At 35.9% G+C, this 15,979-nt stretch overlaps 1 protein-coding gene across 6 annotated transcripts in view; it reads left to right on the plus strand.

The window, feature by feature from the left end:
- NCOA1 (nuclear receptor coactivator 1) overlaps positions 1-15,979 on the plus strand; it is a 296,364-nt gene that overhangs the window by 208,765 nt on the left and 71,620 nt on the right. For all 6 annotated transcript variants that reach the window (XM_037813217.1, XM_037813216.1, XM_037813218.1 and 3 more), the window contains 3 exons: positions 2,318-2,415; positions 11,194-11,371; positions 15,110-15,289. In XM_037813217.1, the coding sequence (XP_037669145.1) occupies positions 2,318-2,415; positions 11,194-11,371; positions 15,110-15,289 (456 nt within the window). The remainder of the gene's footprint in view (positions 1-2,317; positions 2,416-11,193; positions 11,372-15,109; positions 15,290-15,979) is intronic.

Here is a 15,979-nt window from a genome sequence, read left to right on the forward strand (position 1 = left end):
GGACCTTGTTTAAAAATAACCTTCCTTACCTCAACATCATAAACAGATAAATTGATGAAGGAACTGTATCTTAAAACAAAATGAGAACCTCCTATACTTTAATAATAAAAAGACAAAAAACCCAATTCCAAAGTAGACAAAGGACCTAAGTAGAAATTTCTCCAAAGAAGATATACAAATGGCCAATAAGCACACGAAAAGATGCTCAACATCATTAGCCATCAGGAAATGCAAATTAAAACCACAATGAGATGCTACTTCACACCACCCAGGATGGCTAGAATCACAATACAGGTAATGAAAAGTGTTGGTGAGGGTGAGAGAAATCAGAACCCATATACATTGTGAGTGGGAAGGTAAAATGGTGCAGCCACTTTGGAAGACAGTCTGGCAGTTCCTCCAGTGGTTGCACATAGAAATACTATATGACCCAGTAATTCCACTCCTAGGTATACACCCAAGAGAAATGAAAACATAGGTCCACATAAAACTTATACATGAATATTTATAATTGCACTACTCATAAAAAGGCAAAAAGTAGAAACAACCCAAATATCCATCAACTGATGAATGGATAAATAGAATGATGTGTGTCCATACAATAGAATATTATTCAGTCTTAAAAAGGAATGAAGTACAGATACATACTACAACATGGATGAACCTTGAAAACATTATGCCAGTCACCGAGGACCACATACTGTATCATTCGATTTATAGGAAATGTCTAAAATAGGCAAATCCATAGAGACAGACAGTAGCTTGGTGGTTGCCTAGGACTTAGGGGTGTTGAGAGTGACTGCTAAGGAGTACAGGGTTTCTTTTCAGGATGAAGAAAATGTTCTGAAATCAACTGTGATAATGGTTGCACAGCTCTGTGACTATACTAAAAACCATTGAATTGTACATTTTAAATGGACAAGTTGTATGGTATGTGAATTTATATCTCAATAGAGCTGTTAGTTTACAAAACTATATGAGATAACATTTTATACCCCTTAGCTTAGCAAAAATGTAAAATAATATTGAGTGTGAGTGAGGATGCAGAAAAACAAAAACCTTTTTACATTATATCCTCTTTGGAGAGTAGTTTGCCCATACTTACTAATGTTAAAGATACACAGATCCTATGATCCAGCAATTTCATTCTAGTTTTCACCCTAAAGAAACTGTAACATGTATAAAAAATTATTTATTACAGCCCTGTATGTATTAGTCAAAAGGTCTATCAGTAGGGGCATAGATAAACCAACTGTAGGTTATTCATATAATTTAATACCATAAGCAGTTAAAAGGAATAAATCAACTCTATATGTATTAATGTGTTTAAATCTCAGACATAATACTGAGTGGAAAAAGTAAGTTGAAACCTTAAAACACAAAACAATACTGTACTGTTCATGAACTCATACATGTAGTAAAGGTATGAAGACAGGTTTAGAAATGATATGTGTGAACCTCAGAATAATAGTTATTTCTGAAAAGGGGCAGAAGAGGAAGAGAGGCAGGGATTTAGCTGTAGTTGAAACATTTTATTTATTTAAAAAGAAAGACTTGAAGCAACTAATGGCATGTGTGAAAAACAAATGATAGCTATGCAAATGTTTGCTGTATCATTTTCTGTATTTTTGGAATATTTGAAATATTTCATATTTTAAAGTGAAAAAATGAACCTCTATTTTCAGTATTACTCTTTTGGATTTTGGTGAGCTAGCTAGCTAGTCTGACAGTTTGGAAACTTATTATTTAAGTATGATGCTGTTTTAAAGTGATGTGATGGAATTTTCAGCATCGCAATCAGAAAAGAACTCTAAATCATTTAGCAGTTACAATTTTATCAATCAGAGCATCATGACATGAATATGGAAAGTTAGCTAGTTCATGCTAGCTCTCAAAAGGAAAAATCATGTCATCATTCTTCAATGGCAACTGGGCGAATCAGAAAAAGAAAAAGAAACTGTAGGAAATAATTATTTTAGAAGTTACTCATTTCTTAAAAACATTTTGTGTTTGCTTTTTAAAAAAGATATGTATGTGTAGCATTTTTCTTGTTGTTAGAACATTGAGGACTTGGTAGGTCAGGATTCAGATTCTCATGCTGCTGCTTATTAGTTACATGATTTGGCACAACTTACCTTTGTGCCCCCAATTTCGTCATCTATAAAATGAGGATAATTGAGATTAAATGTGAAAGCATCCAGATACAAAATAAATGTTATTTGAATCTGAAGTTATGTGAATCTATGTCTTCATATACTTGCCTTTATGGAAGTGTGCCCTTTTTGGTTGTTTGAAAATTTAAGTTTCTTTATTACAGAGAAATCGACAACTGATGACGATGTACAGAAATCGGACATTTCATCAAGTAGTCAAGGAGTGATTGAAAAGGAATCTTTGGGACCTCTTCTTCTGGAGGTGGGTATTTTCATTGACCCAGAGAGTGGCCAAAGCTCTTTTCCAGACAATTTGGGTTTTTTTTCCTATCTTCTTTTATATCTTACATCCAATTTATAAATTATGAAACAAAGTAAAGTTTTTTATGAACATTTTATAATTATTTTATTATGAAAAGTATTTGGCATGTGTTGCCAGTTCAGAGTTAAATGTCAATAATAAACCTTATAATTTTTCATAAAAGCTTTCTAATAGTCAGCTACAGTATATAGTTTTGCCTTTATCTCTGGTGTGGTTAGAACTAGTTGGGAAAATTCATTGTAGAATTATTTAGCTAGCTAAGCACTGTCTCCATATCTATTAAAGAATCCAGCTACATATCTACTGTAAAATTTCATTTAGGAATGAGGTATGCCCCTGCTTTATTGCAGGTGTGTTCCTGAAAAGTTTTATGACTAAGATTTTAAAAATTGTTTATGTAAACATTCCAAGAGCACTCATTATTTTATAGTCTTTCAGACTTTGTAAAATGTAGAACTTTTAAACTTGGATGGTCAATGTAATTTTTCCCTTGCTTTTCCCATCTAATCTCTGCTCCCTCCCTCCATTCTCAAGCAGATCCTTTGTTCCCAGCAGGCTCATCTCCTTAACTGACCCTCTCTTACATGCATGTGTAAGAGCACATACATAGATGTACACAGATACTCCTTCCCCACAGCGTGTGCTTTTCTGTGTCTAGGTCTAATGATTTTACATATGTATATATTTATAGATAGGATTTGAATCTGAAATGTGCATATTTTTTATACATATATATATACTTTATTTACGTATTTTTTTGTCTTTATAATTTTTTTTTATATATCCCCCTTGTCCCACCTCAAGGCCTTCCTCATAGTGAGGTCTTCCTAACAACTCAAACTTGGATAGGCCTCTTTTCTAACCCTTTATACATTTTGTCCTATTACCCTAACCTCTCCTCTGTGTTAATCACAGTTCTTCTACCACTACCACTAATGGGAGGACATTCTCAAATTCAGTTCTTGCTTTTCCAGCCCCAGGAATATCATCTGTCCTCATTGCCTCACCATCCTTGTCTCTATAGCAAACACCCAAATACGTGCTTCTTGCCTTTACCCCTTCCCCGTACTCCATTCCTTGCTTTCAATATGTTGCTACTTTTGACTCTTCTATTAGCAGCAACACCCTCAAAGTCTAAATTCCTTGTTTCTTCTCCAAATCATACAAGTGCTTTGTCACTTGAGAGTATTGGTTCAAATGATTTTTATCAGGGAGACAAGCTCATAATTTTGTAGATTTGTAAAATATAAAAGACAGTGGTTATTGCAAACTAGGAAACAACTCTCCAATGACTGCATACATAAATAACTGGGGAGAAAAAATAATACACGATACACTCTAATTTTTAAAATTATATTATTTTCACTACCCATTAAATTGATTGCATGATATACTACTGCAGTTTGGAAAATGGTGTTGTAACAATTGTATAGTAAAAATGTGAATGCTAGAATTAGATGATGGATATGCAGGTGTTTGATGCAAAATTTTCAACTTTGCTGGAAGCTTGAAAATTTCTTAAATGAATTATTGAAGGAAAACAAGTTAAAAAAATGAAAATTAATAGGTGCTTTAGGCTCATTTCCCACTTCCACCTCCATTTCTGCTCCCTCCTTGCCACCTGCCACCTCCCACTACTCAGGTACACTTGGACTTTTTCTGGAGGTCCAATCCATTGTAGCAGTTCTTTCTTATCTCCCCTGCTCTGCAGGATATTAGTTGACCAGTCTTTCCGTACCTTCTAATTTTTCTGTGGAGGTTCTGTCTGCCTGCTTAGTGCCTTAAGTTTAAGACTAGCCCCAGAACTTTATATTTCTTTTCAATTCGGTAAGTAGTTATTGAATATATTTTCCGCATGTAGTATTGTTTGAGATACTGAAGAACTATAAGATATAGAGGTCCTTGAAATTTCTGGAATTCCTGTTGGAAAATGGCAGTCATTTAAGCCTAGTCTCTTCACACTTTCTTCAGAAACCATACAGATCAACAAGGAGAGCAAATAGATTGCCCACAGACTGAATGCAGCACAACTGACATCCGAGAATATCCTACAAACTTTAATTTATTTGAACATCTGTTATTGCTATATGAAAAAAGTCGAAAACATTATAAATGAGCAAAAAATGCACAGAAAAACATCCTTTCAAAGTTACTATAAGAAGAAAACAAGCTAAGAATCATGTTTTTTTTTCAGCTGATGAAAATGTTACCCTCAAAATCACCATGAATCAAAATCATCTCAAAATCACCATGAAAAATGTAATACAACATTGCACAGGAATTAAATGTCATTAAACGGGCATTTTCAAATATGAAAGGACACATCAAATTAGAAATCCAAAACTCAGAAAATGTAATTGGACTGTTGACTTCAAAGAGCTAATATTTTATGAGCTATATATAATATTTATAAGCTATAGATATGTGAAATAGACTAAGATAGAATTGCTAAGTTTTATAGACTTCAAACTTGCTTTCATTGAAAACCTAACTAGCATCTGTTCTATCCGTCCTTCTTTATCCCCTAGCCCAGTCCCCACTGAAGTAAACATTATGAAGTATAATCCAGGGCAGCTAAGATAGAGTGATAAAAAAAGAGCTACCAGTAGATTTTCCATGGAATCATCCAGGCTGCAGTCTGGAGCTGCACTATTCAATACAGCAGGCACCAGCCACATGTAGCTATTTAAATTTAGGGCCATTGTTCTGGTTAGCTAATGCTGCCAGAATGCAAAACACCAGAAATGGATTGGCTTTTATAAAAGGGGGTTTATTTGGTTACAAAGTTACAGTCTTAAGGCCATAAAGTGTCCATCAAGAAAAGGTACCTTCACTGGGAGAATGGCGAATGGTGTCTGGAAAACCTCTGTTAGCTGGGAAGGCACCTGGCTGGTGTCAACTCCAAAGTTCTGGTTTCAAAATGGCTTTCTCCCAGGACGTTCCTCTCTAGGCTGCAGTTCCTCAGAAATGTCACTCTTAGTTGCTCTTGGGGTGTTTGTCCTCTCATAGCTTCTCCGGAGCAAGAGTCTGCTTTCAACAGCCATCTTCAAGCTGTCTCTCATCTGCAGCTACTCTCTCAGCTTCTGTGCATTCTTCAAAGTATCCCTCTTGGCTGTAGCAAGCCAGCTCCTTCTGTCTGAGCTTATATAGTGCTCCAGTAAACTAATCAAGGCCCATGTTGAATGGGCGGGGCCACACCTCCATGGAAATTATCCAATCAGAGTTATCACCCACAGTTGGGTGGGATGCATTTCCATGGAAACAACCTAATCCAAAGGTTCCAACTTCATCCTCACTAATATGTCTTCCACACAAGATTGCATCAAAGAATATGGCTTTTTCTGGGGGGACATAATACATTCAAACCGGCACAGCCATCTACCTCATCGGATTGTTATGAAAAGTAAATGAGACAGATAATTTCTTAGCAGAGTGCCTAGCACATAGTAAGTAACATTTTCATCAGCTGTTGTTTTATTTTGTGTTGTTTGTTTTTTTAAACTTCTGTACAGCCTTGTTTTGTTTTGTTTTGTTTTTTTAAACTTCTGCCATTCTTCCCCAGGACTCTATTGCTGTCTCACCAAATCTTTTCAAAGCTCTGTATTTCCTGCCTCTAACCCTCCGTATTTCCCAGTGCTCACCAAGAATTCTCTGAGTGCAGGAGGTCTCCCTGTGCTTCACATGTATATTCGAGCCTCCTTGCGTCTCTTTGTACTGTTCCCTACATTTCTGGGTGGCTTTTGACACTATTGACCACTCCCTCTCTCCTGCCTAAAACTCTTTGCACAGCCTCTTTGACAGTAATGTCTCCTCTACCTCTCTGGCTGCTTCTCACCCTCTTTCTCAGATTTCTCTTTTTCCCCTGACTCTTCAATGTTTGTGTCTTCCAGAGTTCTGGCCTTAGCTCTTTTCCTTTTTTATTCCATGTGCACGTCCTGGACAATTTTATCCATGTCTGTGTCTATATAATGTATTCACTTGTGTGTGTGTGTGTGTGTGTGTTTGTGTGTGTATATGTGCCCATGTGCATGTATCTATTACTATCAACTAGGGTTTTCTGATTGCAAGAAACAGACACCGATTCTGATTAAGTTAAGCAAATGTGAATTTTTCAGAATACTATTCAGATATCATAGAATCATCTTTGGAAACACACTGAAACCAAGGCATCTGAAGGAATCTAGAGAGCTCTCTTAGAACTCTGCGGTTAGTGCCCTGCTGCTGGAATGAATGCTCTCTAACCCTGATCAGTCCATGATCAGTCCTTTTGTCATTCTCCTCAAGGTTCACGTTTTTAGGGAGGAAGCTTCCCAAAGGCCTGATGAAGAATCCTGCAAGACTTTATTTAATGAGGAAGAAGTAATCCCCCAAAGGAAATCAGGGTATTCTTTGGAAGGGGTGAAGATGGTTGTATGATTATAGTTACAAACAAACAAACAAAAACCCACATGATCCCTAGATGAATGGCAGATCTTTATCTTTAACCCAGAGCTCTGTTCAGAGCTTCCCTCTTCATATATCCTGCTGCCCCATGAACATCTCCATTTAAATGGTCTTCAGTCATCTCAAATATGGCCTTTCTGAAACTAAATATACAATCCTTTCCTTAACCTTCTTTTAAAAAATAGTGAAAACAGTATCCGATCTGCATTCTTTCATGCTAATGGTGCTAAAACTAGATATGCCATTTCCTTTGCAGGTATGTTCTCTTGCATTCTGGTTTTGAGACACAGTTTTTGGTTTTTTGTTTTTTTTTAAAGATTAATAAATGAAAACTATATAAAATTTATACAGAATAAATATTTCCACTATTAGACTTGCTAAAAGGAGAGTGAATTAATATTTTATATAAAGATTTTGTTACATTATGGGAGGTTCTATTATCTGAATTGAAGAGTATATATATATATTTTTAATAAACTTTATTAAGGTGAAATGATTTGAAGTTTACATATAGGTAATTGAAATATTTGAGTATAAAGGCAAAAGTTTAAGTTTTGAAAGCTGTGTATATTAGAGAATATGGAAAATCCATGTGATGCAATTGTGTAAGGAAATTAATGTGAAGTTTGGGGGGAAAAAAAGATTTTCTGAGGGGTGAAAAAAAACTCTCTCCCATGGAGATTCTTCACATTATATGGCTTAACATAAGGGTTTATAAGGTAGTTTGTTCAACTAATGGAATGTGCATAATAAAAAATTTTGATGTTGGGTAAGAAATTAGTTTTTACCCATTGCCGCTTTCATGTGCATACGTGAGGGCATACACCTGTGCATATGTGAGTGCATACACCTATCCAAATATTCCCTTCCCAACACTCATTAAATATAACACTGACTGATTTAACAGCAACAACAAAAAGTAAAAAAGAAACCAAAAATTAAACGACTCTTCCCACTAACATCCTCTTTTTCAGGAAAAGGCACTTATCTACCAGAACTCTGAAGGCATTAACGTAGGAGTCACCCCAAATGCCTAGCTCCTGCAGCTGCTATGGGCTACCAGATGTTGTTTATTCTACCTCTTCCTGATTCTTTTCATCACTTTCCCTGCCAGGGCTTTAACTCAGGCTCTCGTGAACTGGATAGTTAAATAGCATCCGGAGCTGATCATGTCGCTCTCCTGCTTGAAAGCATTGCCTTTACGATAACTGCCTTTGCCTTCAGGATAAATTCCTTATTGACTTGCTTTACCTTTAAGGTTTTTTTGTTGTTTTGTTTTTTAAGCTTTTTACTATTAAATATAACACAAATTTGACAAGTGCGTGCATGAAGGTTTTTTTTTTTAACCTCTAACCTGTTCCCTCTGTCTTGACTGGCCTTCCCACCCCTCGTCCTTCAAGCCTCGGCTCAAGTGTAACCTCCTCCAGGAAACTTTACTGACGACAAACATCCATTTCCTCATTTTGGGTGCCCACTGTCTGCTTAACCTTTATGCATCCCTCTCTTACACTATATTGTAATTGTGCATACCTGTCTTTCTCTCATCAAAGCTATAAAACTGAGGATTATATCTTTTAATCCTGGAACATTGTCCACTGACCGACACATAGGTGATACTTGGTTTAGTTTGTGTAGTCGTTTAAAACCAGGGCCCTGTGAGAAGCCTTGGCCAAATAAACATTGCTGAAGAGACACAAGGTGGTCCTCTTCCAAGGAAGCCAGTCCTGGGCAGAGTAAAAAATCTCTCAGATTGACCATGTCGTACTTTGTGGACAGGCATTTGTTATCAGCGCCTGTGTGAAGCACAGCATAAGCCCAGCTCAGAAGTTAAATGTATGCACAGCATATGAGGGAGACTTGTAGAACAAGAACAGGTATTAAAAGATTATGTTAATTAGATGGTTTTAGAAATATGTGATGTTTTTATATCCTTAGGAATAGTCCCAAAGAATTTTCCTTGAAATGTTACCAATGTTTATCTTTGGGGAGTGGGATTTTATTGGATCTTCTCATTTTTATATTTTTAAACTTTTATATTTCATTTATAATAAAAAATTGAGGTTAAATTGTGTTTACACTGATTCAATTAATAGCTGACAGCATTTTATTGAATTTTTAGGTCTGCTTTTAAAAAATAAATAAATCTGTATTTAGTTATCACTGTTTTCATAGAAATTGCAAGGCAAATATATATCAATCACCTATTATGAGATTTATAAGTAATCTGAAAAAAAAAAAAACCACACCAAGCTCATTAAATATGAGGGTACTTCCCTCTTAGCAAAGGATTTATCTAGTGTTGAGGTTTTTAGATTATCAGTCACATCCCTCTCCTGTTTTCATTTTGGACTATGTGAGAAATAGTCACAGTAGTTAGGTGGGAATAAAAATAGAAACTTTATTCCCTTTTGTTCTTGCTAAAGAAATTAATAGCAATATTTGTAATGAGAGAATGCATTTGTGCTTCATTGTTTTTTTTAAATCTTGGATGCTTTGTGATACAGGGATTGAAAGATGTAATTCTAAATTCAATTTAATACTTAGTTTAAATAATCGTCTTAGCTGAAAAAGACACCTAATAAAAATGAGATAGATGCAAATGGAAAAGTATCATTGGATGAGTTTATTAAGTCATGAGACTCATTTTTATATCCTGCCCACCAATTATGCAAAGGATTTTATTGAAATTCTGTCTTTCTTGCTCTCAAACAGTAAGTCTTCCAAACTAATCAGAAGATGTTGCATTTTTACATTTTTAACAAATGGGTTCAAAGCCCACTGAAATTCTCATCAGAAGAGTTTTAAACATGTAAAAAGGTTCTGTTTCTAAGTTTTTTAACGGAAGAGATGAGATTTTTTGCAAATGATTCACATCATTTTCAGCAACAAAATCATAACTGGTATAATTTATAAACATTCATTTTCATATGCTGTCTCCATATATGAGTCTTTTTGAAAAGGAGTTTATTTTTCATTCATTATTGAAATTTCATCTTTATCCTGAAGGGACAAAATTATGTGTGTGTGTGTGTGTGTGTGTTTTGGAAAAATCTGCTAAGTAGCATATTAGAATCAACTACTTGTCATCATAGAAAAGATAGCAAATTTGAACATTTGCCTTTTTTCAAAGAAGTCTATCTTTGTTAGACAGCTCTGTTGAGTATTTTTCCAGAAGATAACTAACAAACCCTTGTGTGATATGAAGGATTTTTATGATCATTTCACCTGCTTACGAATTCTGTAAATGTTCTCCTGTTTAAAGTCTTGTTTTTATTGCTGCATTTTATAGCAAATAAACAAAAATATGTTGCAGTAAACTGAATGATTACAAATAAGTAAGGCGCCACTGTCCTCCTCTGCATTCTGGGTCTTCTGTCAGGATCCCTCAGTTTGTGGTTCATGGCCGTCTGGACTGAGTGAGGCACCAAGGTCTCTGCACGTTTGTTAAGCTTACTCTCTTCCTTATGTTTTAGATCACAATATAAATAGAGGTTCTTATGTTTCTTTCTGCACCCCAGGGTGGCTCTGTGCTCCTTGGAATGCATATATCTCCTCTTGGAGACCCTTGGCTCCATCTCGGTGCATAGGAGGCCCCCTGTGATTTGGCTCCTATCCACCTGTCCACACTCATTTCCTGCCTCAGAACTGCCTGTCCCGTCTACTCCAGCAACTGCAAACTGCATATTAGTTTCTTTCCTGTACCCTGCTCTTCCCTCTGCATAGAATGCTCTTCCCTCATTCCTCTTACCCTTCTCCACCATGCCTTTATGACTCTTTTAGTGGCCTTTAAGGGCCTTTATTTGCCTCCCATCACACCCCAAATTAGGTATCCTTCTGTGTGCCCCTAGAATATTCCATCTATGTCTCCCATACTGCATTTATCACTAGTGTTTTAGCATGTTTATGTCTCTCCCACTCATCGCAAGTTCCTTGAGGGCAGAGACCAAGTCTTAACCTACGTAGATTCAACATTGTGTATGGCTGAGTGAGTGGGACAGTCCTTTAGTTCACATCTGCTACCATAAAATGTATTCCTAAGGGAGAATTTTGATATATTCCCTCATGCCTACTTGAAACATTAGTGTACAGTCTGTTTAAAAATACTGTCACCTCCACAGAGAATATGAAATATTTAATCTTATATACAGCCCTTCTTTCTAACTTGACATATTTCTGATCTCTTTTTTTAATGGAGAAATGCATTACCTATTACTGTTTAGTTCTCTGTTTATCATTTAACCTCCCAAACTCTTAATCTTTTTTTGGGCTCTGTAGGCTTTGGATGGATTTTTCTTCGTTGTCAATTGTGAAGGAAGAATTGTATTTGTGTCAGAGAATGTGACCAGCTACTTGGGTTACAATCAGGAGGAATTAATGAATACCAGTGTATACAGCATACTGCATGTGGGAGATCATGCAGAATTTGTGAAGAATCTGCTACCAAAATCACTAGGTAAAAAGAATACTAACCCGTGTAGTTTCTTCTCTTTTTTATAGTACTAAAATATATAATTATTGTTATTACATTTATAATACATAGTATTGTATAACATTATGTAATAATATATGATAATCTGTAATATATTAAAATATTTTTGAATGTAGTTTCAGTTTATCCTAATGAAGCTCTTAATTAAACTATCATGTTGTCATTTAAGATACTTTGCTTACTATTTCCTATGCAATAGACAATCCTGGGAAGAAGTATAGAAGTCATATAATTTTGATATCTCATTTTAAATTCCATCCTGTTCTCATAGAGTGGCCCTACTACCCAAAACGGAAAATACAATAATGATGTAATTGCTTATGGGGGAAGGAAGTAGAACAGAGTATATGCATAACTGTGTGTATATACAATAATATGTATATTAAAGTCAACCACATCTTATACTTACTACTTTTTAGAAATTGAGTTCCCATCTGGAGGGATTTGAACATGAAAAGTATATCAAAAATTTTAAATCATTTTGCAAATCTTTTAATAGTAGAGAAGAAAATAGAAGCCCCCCCCCCAAAAAAAAAAAAAAAACCTAAGGAAGAAGGCCAAAAGGAGAACACACATACACAGCTGATATGGTGAGAGATTTTGTCCAAAAGTCCAAGTTTGCATGGATGCACTTGTATACGCACAGATGGCTGTAAAAAAGATTATATTGTGAAAGACAAAGATTATAAAACATGAGATGTTAGTGCACATAGACTTATTTGTGAAATTTTAATAAACTAGAACTTGGAATTTGAAAAGAAGAAATTAGAAAAAATAAAAGAACATTCTATTCATAACTTCATGGCATTTATATTCCAAGCAGTGGGGACAGCATACTGGTTAAGAGTTCCGGCTCTGGCACTTACCAGGTATGTGACCTTGGACAAGACGCTGGACCCCTTTAAGCCTTATTTGTCATAGGAAGGTTAGGGGGTGAATGGTGTTTAGCACATTGCCTGTCTGGTATTAAATTCTCCGTGGTCACTGTTATCATTATTATTACTACTATTTGGCCTTAGCTAAATGTTTTGAAATTTTTAATTTAGTGAATGATATGTCCATAATAATGTATTATAGACAATTACTCGATGTCTTGGACTATGCATTTAGCTTAGTAATTGATGCCAAAGAAGGACAGTATAGACCTTTTATAATATGCTCCTTAGTTCTGCTATTCCATAGAAATTACTGAGACAAATTTTCTTATGGATCACATCCAATAGGATAGTTCAATTCTTCTTTTTTTTTTACTTGTAGCTAAACTGTTGCTTCCATCTAAAACAGGGCTTCTGTTATTTTTTTTGTCATACTTGGGTTTTATTTGTGTTGCCAGTTTTTTTCAACATTGGCAGTGGCATTCATCGTCTTACATCCTTTCAAAGAGGACTCATGAGTTAGGGAAAGAAGTTGCATGAATATTGGGTAGGATATTTTCTAGCTAGGTATTCTAAACTAGCCCCCAAATATTTAGTGTTATCTGAAGCTTTTTACCTATAGTCTAGATCTGTCCTCTTGAGTCCATTCAACAGAGAACATGGAGTCTTTTATTTGTGAGCCCATTGCCTCTTTTAAGGAAAATGTATCTTAATTCTGACTGTTTAAAAAATTTCAGGTTCAAAAAGTTTATAAGCTTTGTCATGGTAAGGTAATTTGGATAATTTTAAATAAGCCAAATTAAATATATGCGATAGAGGAAATCTAGAAAGGCCACCTAAATTATCTGCAGCATATGTTAGATGGGTTGATTTGTTTGAAAGCAATCTTACTGGGTTTCATTGTTGTCAGTTGTTTGCTTTAAGAGGATATGATAGTTGGCGTGTAAGTTGTCACAAAAATAACTTTAGTTGCTTTAGTAGTGGTGAACTATTCTCAATGTTTTTTTAACTTCTCAAAAAGTTTCTCTTGTAATTTAGGTATAATGGCCCCTAAGACAGGCTGTTAAATTAAACTTCACGGGTAAAGTACCTTTCTTCTCCTCATCACTCTGTTTTTCTCCTAGCTCCTTATCCCTACCTGATTCCCTAACCTCCCCACAACCCCCTTTCTCCTTCTCTACTCTCTGTCCTCTTACCTAAGCTGAGTATCCCTAGATACTTGCTGAAGTTTCCTGCAGCAACATTAAGCAAGTAGCTTCCTCTGCAGATACTTTCAGAAATTTGAGACTATCCCTTAAACTGAATAGATCAGAGTAAACATTATTCAAACCAACCAACAAACAAAAATGCAAAATAGAACCTTCTTGGTCATAGGATCTATTTGCTTTAGTTGGAAACTTTTCCTAAGAATTGGGTAACTTTATTAGTTTATTCAGTATATGGGAGAGCTCTAAAAATAAATAGTGGTGTTAATTTTTCTTATTTTTCCCCTTTCGTTCAAATTTTTAGCCTACATGTGCTCCAAAGGGGGAGGGAGGGCCTTGGCTAGAAATCTCATATAACCAGACATGCGTATAAAGTGTTACCCTTAGCTTTCTGTTTTCTACATTCTTCCCTCAAAGGCATGGAAGCCTTATTTCTTCTTTGAAAAGAAAGAACGGTATGTGTTTATAGTAACTGGGGACCTGAAATGATTGTTCTATTTAGAATCACTAGTTTGATATTTGAATTATAGTATCAAGGGATCTTATGTGTTTTGTTAAAGAATTTTAGTGTGCAAGTGACTTTCGAGATAATGTAGTGGTCTCTTTATCTTAAAGATGTGGCAGCAGAGAATCAGCAGTTAAGTAATTTACCAAACCTTACAGCTACTAATTGCAGAGCCCAGGACTCCTTACTCAGTACAGATTTTTCCCATTTTGATTTGCTGCCTCTAACACTTAATAGAAAGATGAGATGGAAGAAAGGAAATAGTGTCAGTGGAGAAGGGAAGAGAACAGTTGGGAATGATGTGAGAACAGCCTCAGGGGTCCTCTGATGGCCCCTGTGGGACGAACAGGACACTGCCTGGGAATCAGGACCCTCTCTGCACACTGACCCTTACCTGAAATGTGCAGACCCCCTTTCTGTAACTGAATTTAGCTTGCTTATACTGAATTGGGGAACATTTCTGTCTTGGCAGTCTTTTTTATGTTATAACTTATTGATTACCCACTATATTCAAGGCATTGTGGCATGTAAACTGTGCCAATTAAATAAATTAAAGTGCAAGAAAAATGATTATAAGAAACCAAGATTTCTCTCTACCTTTTCTAAATAATTTTTTGAGTTACAGACCCTTCTGAAAAAGTTTTGCATGTGATCATGGAGCCCATCTTTTAAGAATCCATAACTTCCAGGTTAAAACTCCCACTTAACAAGGTACCCATGGTTTTTACCATCTTTTCATTGCCAGAGAATAACTGGAAACAAAGAAAAAGTTCATGAATTAACTGCTGTAAAATTCTGAGCAAAACAGCTAATAAGCTACTTAGTTTTACTTCTTGTCTTCAACTGTTTATGAAGACAGTTAATGATTCAGGGTATTTATAAGGGCTAATTTACCTCCCAGGGGGAGATTCTATACGTTTTCTAGAAATTTTTATTTTTCTGATGGGTACACATTTACTATGGAAGATAAATTTCCTTTTGCCTCAGCAGTGTTAGATCTGAAGAGCAGGTCTTCTCTCTGAATATTAAACAGATGGCTTAAGGTATATTTCTTGAATCTTCAGAGCTTATGCTGTTCTACCTTATTCATGGCATTTAATCAATTTTTCTTCCACAGTAAATGGAGTTCCTTGGCCTCAAGAGGCAACACGACGAAATAGCCATACCTTTAACTGCAGGATGCTGATTCACCCTCCAGATGAGCCAGGCCCTGAGAACCCAGAAGCTTGCCAGCGGTATGAAGTAATGCAGTGCTTCACTGTGTCACAGCCAAAATCAATCCAAGAGGATGGAGAAGGTAAAGCAAAGCATCATTTTAAATCATTTGGTTGCTTTTTCCATGACTTAAGGAACAGGAGGTAATCTAATATAAACTGCCTTCTTCAGATAGTATTTTTGATTACTAGACTATATATGCAGCAGCTATTCAATTTGCTATGTATCTTTCTTAATACTTAGGCCAAAATACATTTACTGACATAAAGAATCACTCCTTTATTGTGCTCCCAAATTCTCAGTTTCAAGCTGGCATTCCCACTAAACTGTCAAATTCAAACCAACTTGCTGCCTAGAAATAGGAGCTGTAACTAACTGATGCCAGTTGGAAGCGGAGCAGCTTTGATTTTTTGCAAGTTTCAAGTTTAAAGTCTAGGGAATACGGGAGAATAGAGTTGGTATTTTTGAGGGCATTCAAGGCAATTTACAAGGAGAAAACTTAAGAACAGAAGAAAACATAGCTGAAGTGCTGATATGAATATGACATCAACATGGAGTTGGTTAAATGTGTGACAGTGGACAGGTCATCCATATAATAGTAGACTGAGTGACGTTTAGGAACACCCACTGGGTGTGAACTGGAGGAAGGGCTAGGAAAGGTGGTGGATAAGAAGTCAGTCAAGTGCGAGAAAGGCTGGGTGTGCTGCAGAACTTACCGGGGAATGGGTATCAGAACCAACTGGGGACGTTTTACAAAATACACACACATAAG

The sequence above is a fragment of the Choloepus didactylus genome, chromosome 20, assembly GCF_015220235.1.
Source record: "Choloepus didactylus isolate mChoDid1 chromosome 20, mChoDid1.pri, whole genome shotgun sequence".
In the NCBI taxonomy this organism is placed as follows: domain Eukaryota; kingdom Metazoa; phylum Chordata; class Mammalia; order Pilosa; family Megalonychidae; genus Choloepus; species Choloepus didactylus.